The 19,034-nt window shown below is 45.7% G+C and overlaps 1 protein-coding gene across 1 annotated transcript in view; it reads right to left on the bottom strand.

Annotated features, from left to right (window-relative positions):
* The window catches only part of LOC147086911 (putative G protein-coupled receptor 139), a 44,358-nt gene extending 25,934 nt beyond the window's left edge, over positions 1–18,424 (bottom strand). The window contains exon 1 of the mRNA XM_085978094.1: positions 18,163–18,424. Within this exon, the coding sequence (XP_085834220.1) occupies positions 18,163–18,343 (181 nt within the window). The 5' untranslated portion in view covers positions 18,344–18,424. The remainder of the gene's footprint in view (positions 1–18,162) is intronic.
* Between the last annotated feature and the right edge of the window lie 610 nt (positions 18,425–19,034).

Raw genomic sequence — 19,034 nt, forward strand, 5'->3', positions numbered from 1 at the left:
TTCTGGTCCTGTCTCTTTATAAAGCCTGTGTGACTGGTCCTGTCTCTTTATAAAGCCTGTGTGACTGGTCCTGTCACTTTATAAAGCCTGTGTGACTGGTCCTGTCTCTTTATAAAGCCTGTGTTTCTGGTCCTGTCTCTTTATAAAGCCTGTGTTTCTGGTCCTGTCTCTTTATAAAGCCTGTGTGTCTGGTCCTGTCTCTTTATAAAGCCTGTGTGTCTGGTCCTGTCTCTTTATAAAGACTGTGGCCTAGAGATTCACTTTGGGCCCGCCAGCTGGCATGTGCCCAAAAGTTAGCGCTGACCGTGGAGCCAGTTGCGCCCGTCAGATATTCAGTTTTTGCGCCCCAATTCGGAACCGGGCGCTATTCCAGGGTGTGCCCGCCCCCGCTTGGGGCGCTGAAACTGAATTTCAGCGCTCTAGGCGCCGCTGCGCCACCCGCTGCGGAGCGGCAGGCTGCGGTACTGCAGGCCTCCTCCTTCTCTTAAGGGGGAGGTGCCTGCAATGGGGAGATCGCCGCTGGATAGTGCCGGCAAATGAGCCCGGCGCCACGGAGAAGTGCCGGGTTCGCGGAAAGCAGCTGGCAATGCCGCGGGGGGGTTGGAGGAGGCCGGGGAAGGAGGTGCGGGCAGGCGGCCGCCGAAAAAGCGGCCAGCCGCACCTCCACCTTAAAGCGCCCCACTAAGGCTACAGGACGGCCCCGTTTTCTGATCGCTGTTTGCGGCCGCTACGGAAGAGGCGGCCGCAACTAAATATGGCGGTCGGGCCGGTAGCGGGGTGGTAGCGGGGCACTGCGCACAGCGATGACATCATCGGTGGTGGCGCTGCGCTACTGGCTAACGCCGCCATTACCGCAGCGCTGAATATCGGCGAAAGCTCAGCAAGTGGCGCAAAAGCCCTCTTTGGGCGAAAACTGGGTGCAAAGCGTACTGAATTTCTAGCCCTGTGTGTCTGGTCCTGTCTCTTTATAAAGCCTGTGTTTCTGGTCCTGTCTCTTTATAAAGCCTGTGTGTCTGGTCCTGTCTCTTTATAAAGCCTGTGTGTCTGGTCCTGTCTCTATATAAAGCCTGTGTGACTGGTCCTGTCTCTTTATAAAGCCTGTGTGTCTGGTCCTGTCTCTATATAAAGCCTGTGTGACTGGTCCTGTCTCTTTATAAAGCCTGTGTGACTGGTCCTGTCTCTTCATAAAGCCTGTGTGACTGGTCCTGTCTCTTTATAAAGTCTATGTGACTGGTCCTTTCTCTTTATAAAGCCTGTGTGTCTGGTTCTGTCTCTTTATAAAGTCTATGTGACTGGTCCTGTCTCTTTATAAAGCCTGTGTGTCTGGTCCTGTCTCTTTATAAAGCCTGTGTGACTGGTCCTGTCTCTTTATAAAGCCTGTGTTTCTGGTCCTGTCTCTTTAAAAAGCCTGTGTTTCTGGTCCTGTCTCTTTATAAAGCCTGTGTGACTGGTCCTGTCTCTTTATAAAGCCTTTGTGACTGGTCCTGTCTCTTTATAAAGCCTGTGTGACGGGTCCTGTCTCTTTATAAAGCCTGTGTTTCTGGTCCTGTCTCTTTATAAAGCCTGTGTGTCTGGTCCTGTCTCTTTATAAAGACTGTGTGACTGGTCCTGTCTCTTTAAAAAGACTGTGTGACTGGTCCTGCCTCTTTATAAAGCCAGTGTGTCTGGTCCTGTCTCTTTATAAAGCCTGTGTTTCTGGTCCTGTCTCTTTATAAAGACTGTGTGACTGGTCCTGTCTCTTTAAAAAGACTGTGTGACTGGTCCTGTCTCTTTATAAAGCCTGTGTGACGGGTCCTGTCTCTTTATAAAGCCTGTGTTTCTGGTCCTGTCTCTTTATAAAGCCTGTGTGACTGGTCCTGTCTCTTTAAAAAGACTGTGTGACTGGTCCTGTCTCTTTATAAAGCCTGTGTGTCTGGTCCTGTCTCTTTATAAAGCCTGTGTTTCTGGTCCTGTCTCTTTATAAAGCCTGTGTTTCTCGCCCTGTCTCTTTATGAAGCCTGTGTTTCTGGTCCTGTCTCTTTATAAAGCCTGTGTGTCTGGTCCTGTCTCTTTATAAAGCCTTTGTTTCTCGTCCTGTCACTTTATAAAGCCTGTTTTTCTGGTCCTGTCTCTTTATAAAACCTGTGTGACTGGTCCTGTCTCTATAAAAAGCCTGTGTGACTGGTCCTGTCTCTTTATAAAGCCTGTGTTTCAGGTCCTGTCTCTTTATAAAGCCTGTGTTTCTGGTCCTGTCTCTTTATAAAGCCTGTGTGACTGGTCCTGTCTCTTTATAAAGCCTGTGTGACTGGTCCTGTCACTTTATAAAGCCTGTGTGACTGGTCCTGTCTCTTTATAAAGCCTGTGTTTCTGGTCCTGTCTCTTTATAAAGCCTGTGTTTCTGGTCCTGTCTCTTTATAAAGCCTGTGTGTCTGGTCCTGTCTCTTTATAAAGCCTGTGTGTCTGGTCCTGTCTCTTTATAAAGACTGTGGCCTAGAGATTCACTTTGGGCCCGCCAGCTGGCATGTGCCCAAAAGTTAGCGCTGACCGTGGAGCCAGTTGCGCCCGTCAGATATTCAGTTTTTGCGCCCCAATTCGGAACCGGGCGCTATTCCAGGGTGTGCCCGCCCCCGCTTGGGGCGCTGAAACTGAATTTCAGCGCTCTAGGCGCCGCTGCGCCACCCGCTGCGGAGCGGCAGGCTGCGGTACTGCAGGCCTCCTCCTTCTCTTAAGGGGGAGGTGCCTGCAATGGGGAGATCGCCGCTGGATAGTGCCGGCAAATGAGCCCGGCGCCACGGAGAAGTGCCGGGTTCACGGAAAGCAGCTGGCAATGCCGCGGGGGGGGTGGAGGAGGCCGGGGATGGAGGTGCGGGCAGGCGGCCGCCGAAAAAGCGGCCAGCCGCACCTCCACCTTAAAGCGCCCCACTAAGGCTACAGGACGGCCCCGTTTTCTGATCGCTGTTTGCGGCCGCTACGGAAGAGGCGGCCGCAACTAAATATGGCGGTCGGGCCGGTAGCGGGGTGGTAGCGGGGCACTGCGCACAGCGATGACATCATCGGTGGTGGCGCTGCGCTACTGGCTAACGCCGTCATTACCGCAGCGCTGAATATCGGCGAAAGCTCAGCAAGTGGCGCAAAAGCCCTCTTTGGGCGAAAACTGGGTGCAAAGCGTACTGAATTTCTAGCCCTGTGTGTCTGGTCCTGTCTCTTTATAAAGCCTGTGTTTCTGGTCCTGCCTCTTTTTAAAGCCTGTGTGTCTGGTCCTCATAGAGTCATAGAGTAATACAGCACGGATAGAGGCCCTTCGGCCCATCGTGTCCATGCCGGCCATCAAGCCCTGTCTAATCTAATCCCATATTCCAGCATTTGGCCCGTAGCCTTGTATGCTATGGCATTTCAAATGCTCATCCAAATGCTTCTTAAATGTTGTGAGGGTTTCTGCCTCCACAACCCTTTCAGGCAGTGAGTTCCAGACTCCAACCACCCTCTGGGTGAAAAAGTTCTTTCTCAAATCCCCTCTAAACCTCCCGCCCTTTACCTTGAATCTATGCCCCCTAGTTATTGACCCCTCTACTAAGGGGAAAAGCTCCTCAGCATCCATCCTATCTATGCCCCTCAGAATTTTGTACACCTCAATCATGTCCCCCCTCAGCCTCCTCTGCTCCAAGGAAAACAAACCCAATCTGCCCAGTCTCTCCTCATAGCTGAAGCGCTCCAGCCCTGGTAACATCCTGGTGAACCTCCTCTGCACCCTCTCTAACGCGATCACATCTTTCCTGTAGTGTGGCGACCAGAACTGCACACAGTATTCCAGCTGTGGCCTAACCAGTGTTTTATACAGCTCCATCATAACCTCCTTGCTCTTATATTCTATGCCTCGGCTAATGAAGGCAAGTATCCCATATGCCTTTTTTACCACCTTATCCACCTGTTCCGCCGCCTTCAGGGATCTGTGTACCTGCACACCCAGATCCCTCTGACCCTCCGTCTTGCCTAGGGTCTTTCCCTTCATTGTGTATTCCCTTGCCTTGTTAGACCCCCCAAAGTGCATCACCTCGCACTTTTCCGGGTTAAATTCCATTTGCCACTGTTCCGCCCATCTGACCAACCCATCTATATCGTTCTGCAGACTGAGGCTACCCTCCTCGCTATTTACCACCCTACCAATTTTAGTATCATCCGCGAATTTACTGATCATACCCTTTACATTCATATCCAAGTCATTAATGTAGACCACAAACAGCAAGGGACCCAGCACCGATCCCTGTGGTACCCCACTGGCCACAGGTTTCCAGTCACAAAAACAACCTTCGACCATCACCCTCTGCCTTCTGCCACTAAGCCAGTTTTGTATCCAATGTGCCAAGGCACCCTGGATTCCATGGGCTCTTACCTTCTTGACCAGTCTCCTGTGCGGGACTTTATCGAAGGCCTTACTGAAATCCATGTATACCACATCCACTGCGTTACCCTCATCCACACACCTAGTCACCCCCTCAAAAAATTCAATCAAATTAGTCAGACATGATCTTCCCTTGACAAAGCCATGTTGACTATCCCTGATTAATCCTTGCCTCTCCAAGTGGAGACAAATTTTGTCCCTCAGGATTTTTTCCAGTAATTTTCCTACCACTGATGTTAGGCTCACTGGCCTGTAGTTCCCCGGTTTTTCCCTACAACCCTTCTTGAATAATGGTACGACATTAGCGGTTCTCCAGTCCTCTGGCACATCCCCTGTGGCCAGAGAGGTCCTGAATATATGTGTTAGAGCCCCCGCAATCTCCTCCTTTGCCTCACACAGCAGCCTGGGGTACATTTCATCCGGGCCTGGGGATTTATCCATTTTTAGGCCAGCTAAAACCGCCAATACCTCCTCCCTCTCGATGTTAATATGTTCGAGCATATCACAGTCCCCCCGCCCTATTTCTATGTCTACATCGTCCTTCTCCATAGTGAAAACAGATGCAAAAAATTCATTTAGAACCCCTCCTACATCTTCCGGCTCCACACACAGATTGCCACTTTTGTCCCTAATGGGCCCTATTTTTTCCCTAGTTATCCTTTTACCCTTAATATACTTATAAAACATCTTCGGATTTTCCTTTATTTTGCTCGCCAGTGTTATTTCATGGCCCCTCCTTGATCTCCTAATTTCTTTTTTAAGTATCCCCCTGCACTTTTTGTACTCCTCTAGGGCTTCCTCCGTCTTTAGCCTTTTGTATCTACCAAAAGCCCTCCTTTTTTTCCTAATCCATTCCCGTATATCCCCTGACATCCACGGTTCCCTGTGGTTTTTGGAACCACTCTTGACATTTATGGGAACATGTTGCCCTTGTATGATCTCAATCTCCCTTCTGAAAGCCTCCCATTGCTCCGATGCGGATTTTCCTACAAGTAGCTGATCCCAGTCCATTTTGGCCAGATCCTGCCTTATCCTATTAAAATCGGCCTTCCCCCAATTTAGAACCTTTATTTCCGGCCCATCCCTGTCCTTTTCCATGACCACCTTAAATCTTACCATATTATGGTCACTATCACCAAAGTGCTCACCTACTAGCACTTTTTCCACTTGGCCGGCCACTTCCTGTCTCTTTATAGTTTTTATAGTTATATGTAAAGAAAAAGGGTGGCTAAAGTAAATGTTGGTCCCTTAGAGGATGAGACCGGGAATTAATGGTGGGAAATATGGAGATGGCAAGAACACTGAATGAATATTTTACATCAGTCTTTACAGTAGAAGACACTAAGAATATCCCAACACTGGACAAACAGGGGGCTAAAGGGGGGGAGGAGCTAAACACGATCAAAATCATTAAGGAAGCGGTACTCGGTAAAATAATGGGACTCAAGGCGGATAAATCACCTGGACCTGATGGCTTACATCCTAGGGTCTTGAGGGAAGTGGCGGTAGGGATTGTGCATGCATTGGTAATAATTTTCCTAAACTCCCTGGACTTGGCAAAGGTCCCGGCAGACTGGAAAACTGCTAATGTAACACCCTTATTTAAAAAGGGCAGTAGACAGAAGGCTGGAAACTATAGACCGGTTAGCCTAACATCTGTGGTAGGTAAAATTTTGGAGTCCATTATTAAGGAGACAGTAACAGGACATTTGGATAATCATAATTTAATAGGACAAAGTCAGCATGGTTTTATGAAGGGGAAGTCATGTTTGACAAATTTGCTGGAGTTCTTTGAGGAAGTAACGTATAGGGTGGAAAAAGGGGAACCAGTGGACGTAGTGTATTTAGACTTCCAAAAGACATTTGACAAGGTGCCACACAAAAGATTATTGCTTAAGTTAAAAAATCACGGAATTGGGGGTAATATTCTGGCATGGATAGAGGATTGGCTATCTAACAGAAGGCAGAGAGTTGGGATAAATGGTTCATTCTCAGACTGGCAATCAGTAACTAGTAGTGTTCCGCAGGGGTCAGTGCTGGTTCCCCAACTCTTTACAATCTATATTAACGACTTGGAGGAGGGGACCGAGTGTAACATGTCAAATTTGCAGATGATACTAAGATGGGAGGGAAAGTAGTGAGTGAGGAGGACATAAAAAACCTGCAAGGGGACATCGACAGGCTAAGTAAGTGGGCAGAGGTTTGGCAGATGGAATACAATACTGGAAAGTGTGAGGTTATGCACTTTGGCAGGAAAAATCGTAGAGCAAGTTATTATCTTAATGGCAAGAAACTTGAAAGTACTGAAGTACAAAGGGATCTGGGGGTCCTGGTGCACGAAACTCAAAAGGTTAGTATGCAGGTGCAGCAAGTGATTAAGAAGGCCAATGGAATGTTGGCTTTCATTGCTAGGGGGATAGAATATAAAAATGGGGAGGTATTGCTACAGTTGTACAAGGTATTGGTGAGACCGCACCTGGAATACTGTGTACAGTTTTGGTGTCCATACTTAAGAAAGGACATACTTGCTCTCGAGTCAGTACAAAGAAGGTTCACTCGGTTAATCCCGGGGATGAGGGGATGGACATATGAGGAGAGGTTACATAGATACATAGAAGATAGGAGCAGGAGTAGGCCATTCGGCCCTTCGTGCCTGCTCCGCCATTCGATGAGATCATGGCTGATCCTTTAATTCAGTATCCCGTCCCCGCCTTCTCTCCGTAACCCTTAACCCCTTTTGCCCGTAGAAATATATCTAATTCCCTCTTAAATATATTTAATGAGCTGGCGTACACTGCCCTCTGTGGCAATGAGTTCCACAGGTTCACCACTCTCTGAGTGAAGAAATTCCCCCTCATCTCTGTCCTAAATGGTTTAGCCCTTATCCTTAAATTATGTCCTCTAGTTCTGTTCTCACCCGCCAAGGGAAACATTCCTTCTGCATCCAGTCTGTCTAGACCTGTCAGAATTTTATACACTTCTATGAGGTCCCCTCTCAATCTTCTAAACTCCAGTGTGTACATCCCTAAACTACATAGTCTCTCCTCATAGGTCATTCCCGCCATTCCTGGTATCAGCCTGGTGAATCGCCGCTGCACCCCCTCCATGGCAAGAACATCCTTCCTCAGATGAGGCGACCAAAACTGTACACAGTACTCGAGGTGTGGTCTCACCAGTGCCCTGTACAGCTGCAGCAAGGTATCCCTGTTCCTGTATTCTAACCCTTTTGCTATGAAGGCCAGCATACCGTTTGCCTTCTTGACCGCCTGTTGCACCTGCATGCTCGCCTTCAGTGACTGGTGTACAAGAACACCCAGGTCTCTCTGTACTTCCCCCTCTCCCAATCTATTGCCATTTAAATAATAATTTGCCCTCCCGTTCCTGCACCCAAGGTGGATAACTTCGCACTTGTCCACATTATAGTGCATCTGCCATTTATCCGCCCAATCGCCCAGTCTGTCCAAATCGCTCTGGAGCTTCCTGGTCTCTTCCTCTGAGCCCACCCCCCCTCCTAGTTTAGTGTCGTCTGCAAATTTGGAAATGCTGCATCCGACTCCCTGATCCAGGTCATTAATGTAAATTGTGAACAGCTGGGGGCCCAGGACAGATCCCTGTGGTACCCCACTTGTTACTGCCTGCCATTCAGAAAATGAGCCGTTTATTCCAACTCTCTGTTTTCTATCTGACAGCCAGTTCCCTATCCACGCCAAAACTTTCCCCTTTATCCCATGAGCCTCAATTTTCCATGCTAATCTTTTATGTGGGACCTTATCGAAGGCCTTTTGGAAGTCCAGGTACACCACATCTACTGGCTCTCCCCCATCTATTCTACCAGTTACTCCCTCAAAAAATTCCAATAGATTAGTCAAGCACGATTTACCCTTTGTAAATCCATGTTGACTCTGTCCTATCCTGTCCCCATTTGCTAAGTGCTCCGCTATTTCATCCTTAATGATGGACTCCAGCATTTTGCCCACAACTGATGTAAGGCTTACAGGTCTGTAATTACCTGCTTTTTCCCTACCCCCCTTTTTGAATAGTGGGGTAACGTTAGCTACCCTCCAATCCATCGGCACTGTTCCCGAGTCTAATGAATTCTGAAAAATCATCCTTAGTGCATCCGCTATCTCTAGGGCCACCTCCTTCAGTACCCTAGGATGCATGTTATCAGGCCCTGGGGATTTGTCCACCTTCAATCCCTTTAGCTTCCTTAACACCATATCCTTAGAGATATTGATTTGCGTCAGTTCCTCCTTTGCCAATGTCCCTATTTTTCCCGATATCCCAGGGAGGTTTTTTGTGTCTTCCTTCGTAAAGACTGACCCAAAGTATGCATTTAGTTGATCTGCCATTTCCTTATTTCCCATTATATATTCCCCCGTATCTGACTGCAATGGACCAACTTTGGTTTTCACCAGTCTTTTCCTTTTGATATACTTATAAAAGCTTTTGGAGTTAGTTTTTATATTTTCCGCCAGCTTGTTTTCGTAAGCTATTTTGCCCCTCTTGATTATGCCCTTTGCCCTCCTTTGCTCTATCTTAAACTGTTCCCAATCTTCCGCTCTGGCGCTTTTTTTGGCTATTTTATACGCCCTATCTTTGGATTTTATGCTGTCTCTAATTTCCCCTGTTATCCACGGTTGAGTCACCTTTTTAGATTTCCTTTTATGCCAGATTGGTATAAACAATTTTTGCAATTGAGAAGATTGGGACTCTACTCATTGGAGTTCAGAAGAATGAGAGGCGATCTTATTGAAACTATTAAGATTGTGAAGGTGTTGGATTGGGTGGATGCGGGGAAGATGTTCCCGATGATGGGTGAAACTAGAACTAGGGGGCATAGTCTTAGAATAATGGGCTGCTCTTTCAAAACTGAGATGATGAGGAACTGCTTCACTCAGATTATGGTAATTCCATGGAATATGCTGCCTCAAAAAGCTGTAGAAGCTACATCATTACATAAATTTAAAACAGAAACAGACAGTTTCCTAGAAGTAAAGGGAATTAAGGGTTACGGGGAGCGGGCAGGAATTTGGACATGAGTCTAGGTTCGGATCGGTCATGGCCCTGTGGGTAGCGGAGCGGGCCCAGGGGCCATGTAGCCTGATCCTGCTCCTATTTCGTGTGTCTAATTCTGTTAGACTCAGGAGATGGTTCTGTGATAGTGGATTGGTGGTTAGGATCAGATCAGCCAATATCTTATTGAATGGCGGAGCAACCTCGAGGGGCCGATTGGCCTACTCCTGCTCCTACTTCTTATGTTCTTATGTTCTTATGTTCTTATGTTCTTTATAAAGCCTGTGTTTCTGGTACTGTCTCTTTACAAAGCCTGTGTGACTGATCCTGTCTCTTTATAAAGCCTGTGTGACTGATCCTGTCTCTTTATAAAACCTGTGTTTCTGGTCCAGTCTCTTTAAAAAGACTGTGTGACTGGTCCTGTCTCTATAAAAAGACTGTATGACTGGTCCTGTCTCTATAAAAAGACTGTGTGACTGGTCCTGTCTCTTTAGGAAGACTGTGTGTCTGGTCCTGTCTCTATAAAAAGTATGTGTGACTGGTCCTGTCTCTTTAGAAAGACTGTGTGACTGGTCCTGTCTCTTTATAAAGCCTGTGTGACTGGACCTGTCTCTTTATAAAGCCTGTGTGACTGGTCCTGTCTCTTTATAAAGCCTGTGTGACTGGTCCTGTCTCTTTATAAAGCCTGTGTTTCTGGTCCTGTCTCTTTAAAAATCCTGTGTGACTGGTCCTGTCTCTTTATAAAGCCTGTGTGACTGGTCCTGTCTCTTTATAAAGCCTGTGTTTCTGGTCCTGTCTCTTTATAAAGCCTGTGTTTCTGGTCCTGTCTCTTTAAAAATCCTGTGTGACTCGTCCTGTCTCTTTATAAAGCCTGTGTGACTGGTCCTGTCTCTTTAAAAAGCCAGTGTGACTGGTCCTGTCTCTTTATAAAGCCTGTGTAACTGGTGCTGTCTCTTTAAAAAGCCTGTGTGACTGGTCATGTCTCTATATAAAGCCTGTGTGACTGGTCCTGTCTCTATATAAAGCCTGTGTGATAGGTCCTGTCTCTTTAAAAAGCCTGTGTGACTGGTCCTGTCTCTTTAAAAAGACTGTGTGACTGGTCCTGTCTCTTTATAAAGCCTGTGTGACTGGTCCTGTCTCTTTAAAAAGCCTGTGTGACTGGTCCTGTCTCTTTATAAAGCCTGTGTGCCTGGTCCTGTCTCTATATAAAGCCAGCGTGACTGGTCCTGTCTCTTTAAAGAGACTGTGTGACTGGTCCTGTCTCTTTAAAAAGACTGTGTGACTGGTCCTGTCTCTTTATAAAGCCTGTGTTTCTGGTCCTGTCTCTATATAAAGCCTGTGTGACTGGTCCTGTCTCTTTATAAAGCCTGTGTGACTGGTCCTGTCTCTATATAAAGCCTGCGTGACTGGTCCTGTCTCTTTAAAGAGACGGTGTGACTGGTCCTGTCTCTTTAAAAAGACTGTGTGACTGGTCCTGTCTCTTTATAAAGCCTGTGTGACTGGTCCTGTCTCTTTAAAAAGCTTGTGTGACTGGTCCTGTCTCTTTATAAAGCCTGTGTGACTGGTCCTGTCTCTATATAAAGCCTGTGTGACTGGTCCTGTCTCTTTAAAAAGACTGTGTGACTGGTCCTGTCTCTTTAAAAATCCTGTGTGACTGGTCCTGTCTCTTTAAAGAGACTGTTTGACTGGTCCTGTCTCTTTAAAAAGACTGTGTGTCTGGTCCTGTCTCTTTAAAAAGACTGTGTGACTGGTCCTGTCTCTTTTAAAAGACTGTGTGACTGGTCCTATCTCTTTAAAAAGACAGTGTGACTGGTCCTGTCTCTTTAAAAAGACTGTGTGACTCATCTGGCCTCTTTAAAAAGCTTGTGTGAGTATTTCTGTGTCAGTGGCTGCGGCTCTGCCCTCTTGTTTGTGTGTTAATTGAATTTTATCTAATTAAGAATAACCAGATTCACCCCTGTGCTCGCTGACCTACATTGGCCCCCGGTCCGGGAATGCCTCGTTATTAATATTCTCCTCCACGTGTTCAGCCCCAACTCATTGCCAAGTGTTCAGTAAAAGTTTTGCCTCTAGTTTGTTTATGCTTCTGATTTAACTGTAAGTACGTTTCACCCCCAGGGCCACAGATGTTGTCTGCAATTGGCATCAAGGGGACAAGAGGCACAGAGGAAGGGTTAATATTCGACTCGGACTGTAGCACAAAACACCATCAACCCCAAGGCACACAGTATCCAGTCTTAGATTTGTTTTATGCATTCACGGGATGTTGGCACCGCTGGCAAGGCCATCATTTATTGTCCATCCCTAGTTACTTTGAGAAGGTGGTGGTGAGCCGCCTCATACAACTGAGTGGTTTTCTAGGCCCTTTGAGAGGGCAGATACGAGTCAAACACATTGCAGTGAGTCTGGAGTCACATTTCGGTCAGACCGGGTAAGGACAGCAGATTTCCTTCCCTAAAGGCCATTAGTGAACCAGATGGATGTTTGCAATAGTCCAGTAGTTTCATGGTCACCATTACTGACACTAGCTTTTTATTCCAGATTTGTCTAAATAATTGAATTAAAATTCCCCAGCTGATGGGATTTGAGTTCTTGTTCTTTCGTCCTGGCATCAGGTTTACTAGCCAACAACATAACCACTATGCTACCAAACCCTTCAAATGTATCACTGTTCCTTCATCATCACTGGGTCGAAAGCCTGAAATTCCTTCAGTAACAATATTGTGGGAGGATCTTCACTGCACGGACTGCAGCGGCTCAAGCTGGAGGCCCACCATTTTCTCATGGGTAACTAGGGATGGGCAAGTAATATTGGCCTTGACAGCATCACCCATTGGCTGAGAACAAATAGATAGAAATAATAAAATAGGATTAAATTCAATGATTTTGTTATTCACTGATTGAACCCAGGTGAGGCCTGTGATCAGAGCGGGGCGGCAACACAAATTGGCCCACCAATTCTATGATTCTATGATGCTATGATTGCTACTGCCTATACTTTCTCAATTTGCCTATCCATCAAAAGGCGTCCGATAAAGTACCACATAATACCAACATTGAAGCCTATGGGATTAAAAAGTCAGTGGCAACATGTCTCGGAAATTGGATAAGCGACAGAAATCAGAGAGTAGTGTTAAATGAAATAACAACAGAAAATGCTGGAAACACTAAGCAGGTCAGGCAGCATGGAGTGAGAGAGAAACAGAGTCAACGTTGCGGGTCGAACCCCTCGTCAGAACTGGAAAATGTTAGGGAAGAGAGATTTTCAAGCAGGGGCAGGGAGGAGGGTCAGAAAGAACAAAGTGAAGGTCTGTGATAGGATGGAAGGCAGGAGGGATTGACTGACAAAAGGCATGATGGTGCTAGGAAAAAGGAAAGGTAATGGGACAAGGTAAGATACAAAATATAGCTCCAGACGATGCGTGAATGATGATGGCAGCAACATTAAAAGCTACCATGTGAGCAAACAAGAGAAATAAATATAAAGAAATACAGGGTCCGCTTTATAGTGTGAAATTGTTGAACTCGATGTTAAGTCCAGAAAGCTGTAAAGAGCCTAATAGCAAGATGAGGTGCTGTTCCTCAAGCTTAAGTTGAACATCATTGGAACAGTGTAAGAGTCCGAGGATGGAGAGATCAGAGTGGGCGTGGAGCGGTGAATTAAAGTGGCAGGCAACAGGAAGCTCGGGGTCACCCTTACGGACTGAATGGAGGTGTTCGGCAAAGCAGTCACCCAATCTGCGTTTGATCTCCCCAATGTAGAGGAGACCGCATCATGAGCAGCGAATACAGCAAACTAAATTGTAAGAAGTACAATTAAATTGCTGCTTACACTGGAAGGAATGTATAGGGCCCTGGACAGTTCGAAGGGAGGAGATAAAAGGGCAGGTGTTGCATCTCCTGTGCTTTCATGGGAAGGTGCCGGGCAAAGGGGAAGGGGTGTTGTGGGTGATAGAGGAGTGGACCAGGGTGTCGCAGAGGGTGTGGTCCGTTCGGAATGCCGAAAGGGGAGGTGAGGGGAAGATGTGTTTGGTGGTGGAATCACGCTGGAGGTGGCGGAAATGGAGGAGGATGATCCGCTGAATGTGCAGCCTGGTGGGGTGAAAGCTGAGGGCAAGGGTCGCTCTATCATGCTTGTGGGAGGGAGGGGAAGGGGTGAGAGCAGAAGTGTGGGAAATGGACTGCTCACGGTCAAGGGCCGTGTCAACCACAGTAAGCTCGAGTAACAGCACCTCATCATTCTATTAGGCACTTTGCAGCCTTCTGGACTTAACAGCGACTTCAACAATTTCAGACTATAAATCAGCCCCTGTATTTCTTTACATAGATATTTTTCTTTTGTTTCCTCACAAGGAAGCTGTTAATGTTGCTGCCATCATCATTCACACATCATCTAGAGCCATCTTTTGTTTCTTACCTTGTCCCATTACTTCTCCTTTTGCCTTACACAATCATCCCTTTTGTCAGTCAATCTCTCCTGTCTTCCATCCTATCGCAGACCTCCCCTTTGTTCCTTCTGCCCCTCCTCCCTGCCCCTGCTTAAAATATCTCTTCCTTAACTTTTTCCAGTTCCTGCCAAAATGTATCACTTCACCCTTCTCTGTGTTAAATTTCATCTGTCATTATTCTGCCCGTTTCACCAGACTGTCTGTGCCCTCCTGATGTATTTTACTGTCCTTCTCACCGTTTATTAACATTTATGCGTTTCCTGACATCTGCAAACTTTGAAATTATGTGGTGTGTACCCAAGTCTTTGTCATTGATGTACATAACAGACCCGTGGTCTGAACAGGAACCCCTGGTGGACACCACTGTATGCTTCCCAGCTACTGAAAAACAACCATTTGCCACTATTACAATAGCAAAATACTGCAGATGTTGGAAATCTGAAATAATAATAGAAAATGCTGGAAACACTCAGCAGGTCAGCCTGCATCGAGGAGAGAGATAAAGGATCAACGTTTCGTGTCGAACCTTTCGACAGAACTGGAAAAAGTTAAGGAAGAGATATTTTAAGCAGGGGCAGGGAGGAGGGGCAGAAAGAACAAAGGGGAAGTCTGTGATAGATGGAAGACAGGAGAGATTGACTGACAAAAGCGATGATTGTGTAAGGCAAAAGGAGAGGTAATGGGACAAGGTAAGAAACAAAAGATGGCTCTAGATGATGTAATATAAGCTAAACTGTACAATTTTAAAGGGAGTGCACGATCAGAGAGACCTGGGGTGTACTTATTCCAATCTTTGAGGGTGGCAGGACAATTTGCGACATCTGTTAATAAATGCAGGCCTTGGCTTTACAAACTGAGGCAAAGATAACAAAATTCTGGAAGAAAGGCTACCGTTTTCCAAATCACTGGTTAGGCCCCTGCTTTAATATTGTGTCGAATTCTAAGAAACACACTTTTGCCAGCAGTTCAAGGATTAGAGAAGGTGTAGAGGAGATTTACCAGAATTGTACCAAGGATATGGGATTTCAGTTACCAGGAGAGACTGGAGAAGCTGGGATTGTTCTTTTTTAGAGCAGCGAATGTTAAGAATCATAGACCTTTACAGCACAGAAGGAGGCCAATCAACCCATCATGTTCACGATGGCTGCAAAAGAGCTCTCCAGCCTAATGCCACTTTCTAGCTCTTGGTCCACAGCCTTGCAGGTTACAGCCCTTCAAGTGCATAACCAGGTACTATACAATCTTCCTCTTAACTAAAATTCCCCAGTCCTGGCAACAAAGTCGTAAATCTCCTCTGTACCCTCTCCAGTGGAATCACATCGTTCCTGTAATATGATGGCCAGAACTGTAAAGAATACTCTAGCTCTGACCTAACTGGTGTTTTATACAATTCTTGCATAACCTACCTTCTGTTATATTCTATGCATCGATTAATAAAGCAAAGTATCCAGTATACCTTCTTACCCACCCTGTTTAAATGGTCTGCTACTTTCAGAGATCTGTGGAGATGCGCTTCAAGGTCCCCCTGTTCCTCTACACTTCTCAGTATCCTGCCATTTATTGTGTATTGTCTTGTCCTATAAGCCCTCCCCAAATGTATTACCTCACACATATCCAAATTGAATTCCATTTGCCAAGTTTCTGCCCACCTGACCAGACCACTGATATCTTCCTGCAGGCTACAACTTTTTTCCACACTATCAACAACACAGCCAATTTTTGTATCATCTGCAAACTTCCTAATCATGCGCCCTACATTGAAGTCTAAATCATTGATAGATACCACAAAAAGTATGGGAGCCAGTACTGAGCCTTGTGGAACTCCACTGGAAACAGCCTTCGAGTCACAAAATCCCCGTCGACCATTACCCTTTGCTTCCTGCCAATGAGCCAATTTTTGTACCCAACTTGCCACTTTCCCTTGGATGCCATGAGCTTTTACTTTTTTGACCAACCTGTCATTCGGGCTCTTATCAAAGGCCTTGCTAATATCTATACAGACTACAGCAAATAGACTGCCCTCATCGACCCTCCTCGATACTTCCTCGAAAAATTTAATCAAGTTACTCAGACAAGACCTTCCCTTAACAAATCCATACTGACAGTCCTTGATTGTGCCATGCCTTTCTAAATGCCGATTTATACTGACTGTCAGATTTTTCCAATAATTTTTCCTGCACCGAATTCAGGCTGACTGGGCTGTAATTGGTCTATCCCTTTCTCCCGTTTTAAACAACTGTAGAGAATAAGAATTACTCCATTCCTCTGACGGCATGCCAGTAGCCACAAAGGATTAGAAAATGATGGTCTGATCCTATGCTGTTTCCTCTGTTGCCGGTCTTAACAGTCTGTGATACATTTCATCCGGGCCTGGAAATTGTCTACTTTCAAAGATGCTAAGCTCTTTTACATTTCTTCTCTCACTATATTTATATCATCTAATATTTCAGACTCCTCCTCAACTACAATGTCAGCGTCATCACTTCTGCTGTGAAGTCAGACGCAATGTATTTATTAAGGACGAATCCCACGACTCCTGCCTCCACCATTTTGGTCTCTAATAGGCCGTATTCTGTCTTCAGTTATCTTCATGCTCTTTATTCATTCATAAAACATCTCTGGGTTTTCCTTGATTTTACTTGTCAATATCTTTGATGCCCTCTCTGTGCTTTCCTAATTTCATTTTTTAATTGAACCCCTGCGATCTCTATACTCCTCTGGGATTTCTGTCTTATTTTGCTCCTGGATACTGACAAACTCTTCCCTTTTCCCCTTAACCTGCCCTGTATGCCTCGTGACATCCAGGGGACTCTGGATTTGGGAGGCCCACCCTGTTGATTTGTGGGAACATATTTGCCATGAACCCTCACTATCTCCTCGTTGAATGCCTCCCACTGCTCAGACACTGATTTCCCGTCAAGTAGCTGTTTCCAGTTCACTTTTGCTAATCACATCTCAGCTTAGTAAAATTATCCTTTCCCCAACTGAGAACCTTTTTCCTCGTCTATCCTTGTCCTTTTTCATAAGGGGAGATTTAATACAGATGTTCAATATCATGAAGGGTTTTGATAGAGTAAGTAAGTCTTTTTCCAGTGGAAGAATGGTGGGTAAACAGAGGACACAGAATAAAGGTATTTGGAAAAGAACCAGAGGAGAGATGTGAAGAACTTTCTTTATGCAGTGAGTTGTTCTGATCTGAAATGCACTGTCTGAGAATGTGATGGAAGCAAATTCAGCAGCAACTTTTGAAAGGGAATTTGATATTTAGTTGAAGGGAAAATGAACTACAGGGCTCTGGCTAAAGAATAGGTCTAATTAGATAGCACTTTCAAATTGACAGCATGGACACGATGGGTCGAATGGCCTCCTTCTGTGCTGTACTATTCTAGGATACTATGAGCAAGAGACAGAGAGAGACAAGAGGGAGAGAGATAGAGTGAAGGATAGAAATAAAAAATAGAGACAGAAAGACTGGGAGAGGTAGAGAGGGGAAGATATTAAATTTAAAAGGGGAATTGGATAATACTTGAAGGGGAGCACTTTGCAGGACTATGGGAAAAGAGCAGGGAATGGGACTAATTGGAGGGGTGAGGCCATTGTTGGCTTTGAACACATGGATTAGAATATTAAAATCGAGGTATTGCCGGATCGGGAACCAATGTAGGTCAGTGATCACAGGGGTGATGGGTGAACGGGACTTATGCTAGTTAGGATATGGGCAGCAGAGTTTTGGATGAGCCCTAGTTTATGGATGCTTGTAACTGGGAGGCCGGCCAGTGGAGTATTGGAATAGTCGAGTCAGGATTAACACAGGCACAGGTGAGGGTTTATGCAGTGGAAGCATGGAGACAGATGATATTATGGAGGTGGTAGTAGGCTGGTCTGGTGATTCATAGGATATCAAGTCGGAGCTCATCTCAGGTTCAAAGAGAACGGCGAGGTTGCGAACTGTCTGGTTCAGCCTCAGACATTGGCCAGGGAAGAGGACTGAGTTGGTAGATAGAGGAAGGAGTTTATGACGAGGACCGAAGAAAATGGCTTTCTTCTTCCCAAGATTTAAATGACAAAAACAGTAATTCAGTAAAACGTGGTTTACAGATCAAATTGCTGGATATAGAGAATTACCAGGGACACCAACAGCAGCAAAGATGAGAGAGTAGCTCACAAGAACAGTAATACAGTTGGCAAAGGTTTGTAGAGTTAATAGCTGAATTCAGAGACTTACCTGGAATAACAGTCGCAGCAAGGAGGGAGAGTAAATGGCATGAACATTAATACAGTAAAATATGGTTAATAGAATAGCTGGATAGAGAGACTTACCAGGAACAACAACAGCAGCAAGGAGTGGATAGTAAATATATTGAATAATCTGAAGTGCCAACTGTATCCGATAGTCTAATGGTAGTCCATCATAATATGCAGCAAGAACGTCAAACTCCCAAATGAAACTCCTGCCGATTGTTGTAACATTCCAATTTACTGCTCTCAGATTCTGACCCATTGTTGCAACATTCCAATATACTATTCTCAGATTCCGAGTCCCTCTCTGTGGAGCAGCATGCTTATCCCTGTTAATGTTGGAGGTGATGCTCTCACTGGCACTATGGGATAACACATTGAAAGGAGACCCTTATTAATAGAAGAGGGAAACCCTGCACTGATACAATTTGAGTCCACAGAGACTGACATTCATTGCAGTCACTGAACAAACACCTTGACTTAGCCCTTGGAGACTAACATTAATTACAATCACTGAACAAACAGCTTCAATTAACCCCTGTCCATCCCGCAATTCTTATACCACAGCAAAGTAGAACATTTCCCTGGTCCTGATGGGATGTATGAGAGTTGCTGAGGGAAGGAGCGGTGGAAATAGCGCAGGATCCGGCCAGAATCTTTGAAGCCTCCTTGGATATGGGAGTTGTGCCAGAGGAATGGAGTGTTGCAAATGTTACACCTTGTTAAAAAAGGAGGGTGATAAACGCTTTTACTACAGGCCAGTCCGCCTTACATCGGTGGTGGGGAGACTTCTGGAGGCCATACTCCTGGAGAAAATTATATGACACTTGGAAAAATCATAGGTTAATAAATGACAACCAGCATGGATATCTTAACAGAGAGATGTGTCTGGCAAACCTGATTGAGTTATTTGATGAAGTAACGGAAATGTTTGAAGGGCATAGTGTGGTTGC

The sequence above is a fragment of the Somniosus microcephalus genome, unplaced genomic scaffold, assembly GCF_052327205.1.
Source record: "Somniosus microcephalus isolate GS21.2 unplaced genomic scaffold, FLI_Smic_1.0 unresolved_chr6, whole genome shotgun sequence".
In the NCBI taxonomy this organism is placed as follows: Eukaryota; Metazoa; Chordata; class Chondrichthyes; order Squaliformes; family Somniosidae; genus Somniosus; species Somniosus microcephalus.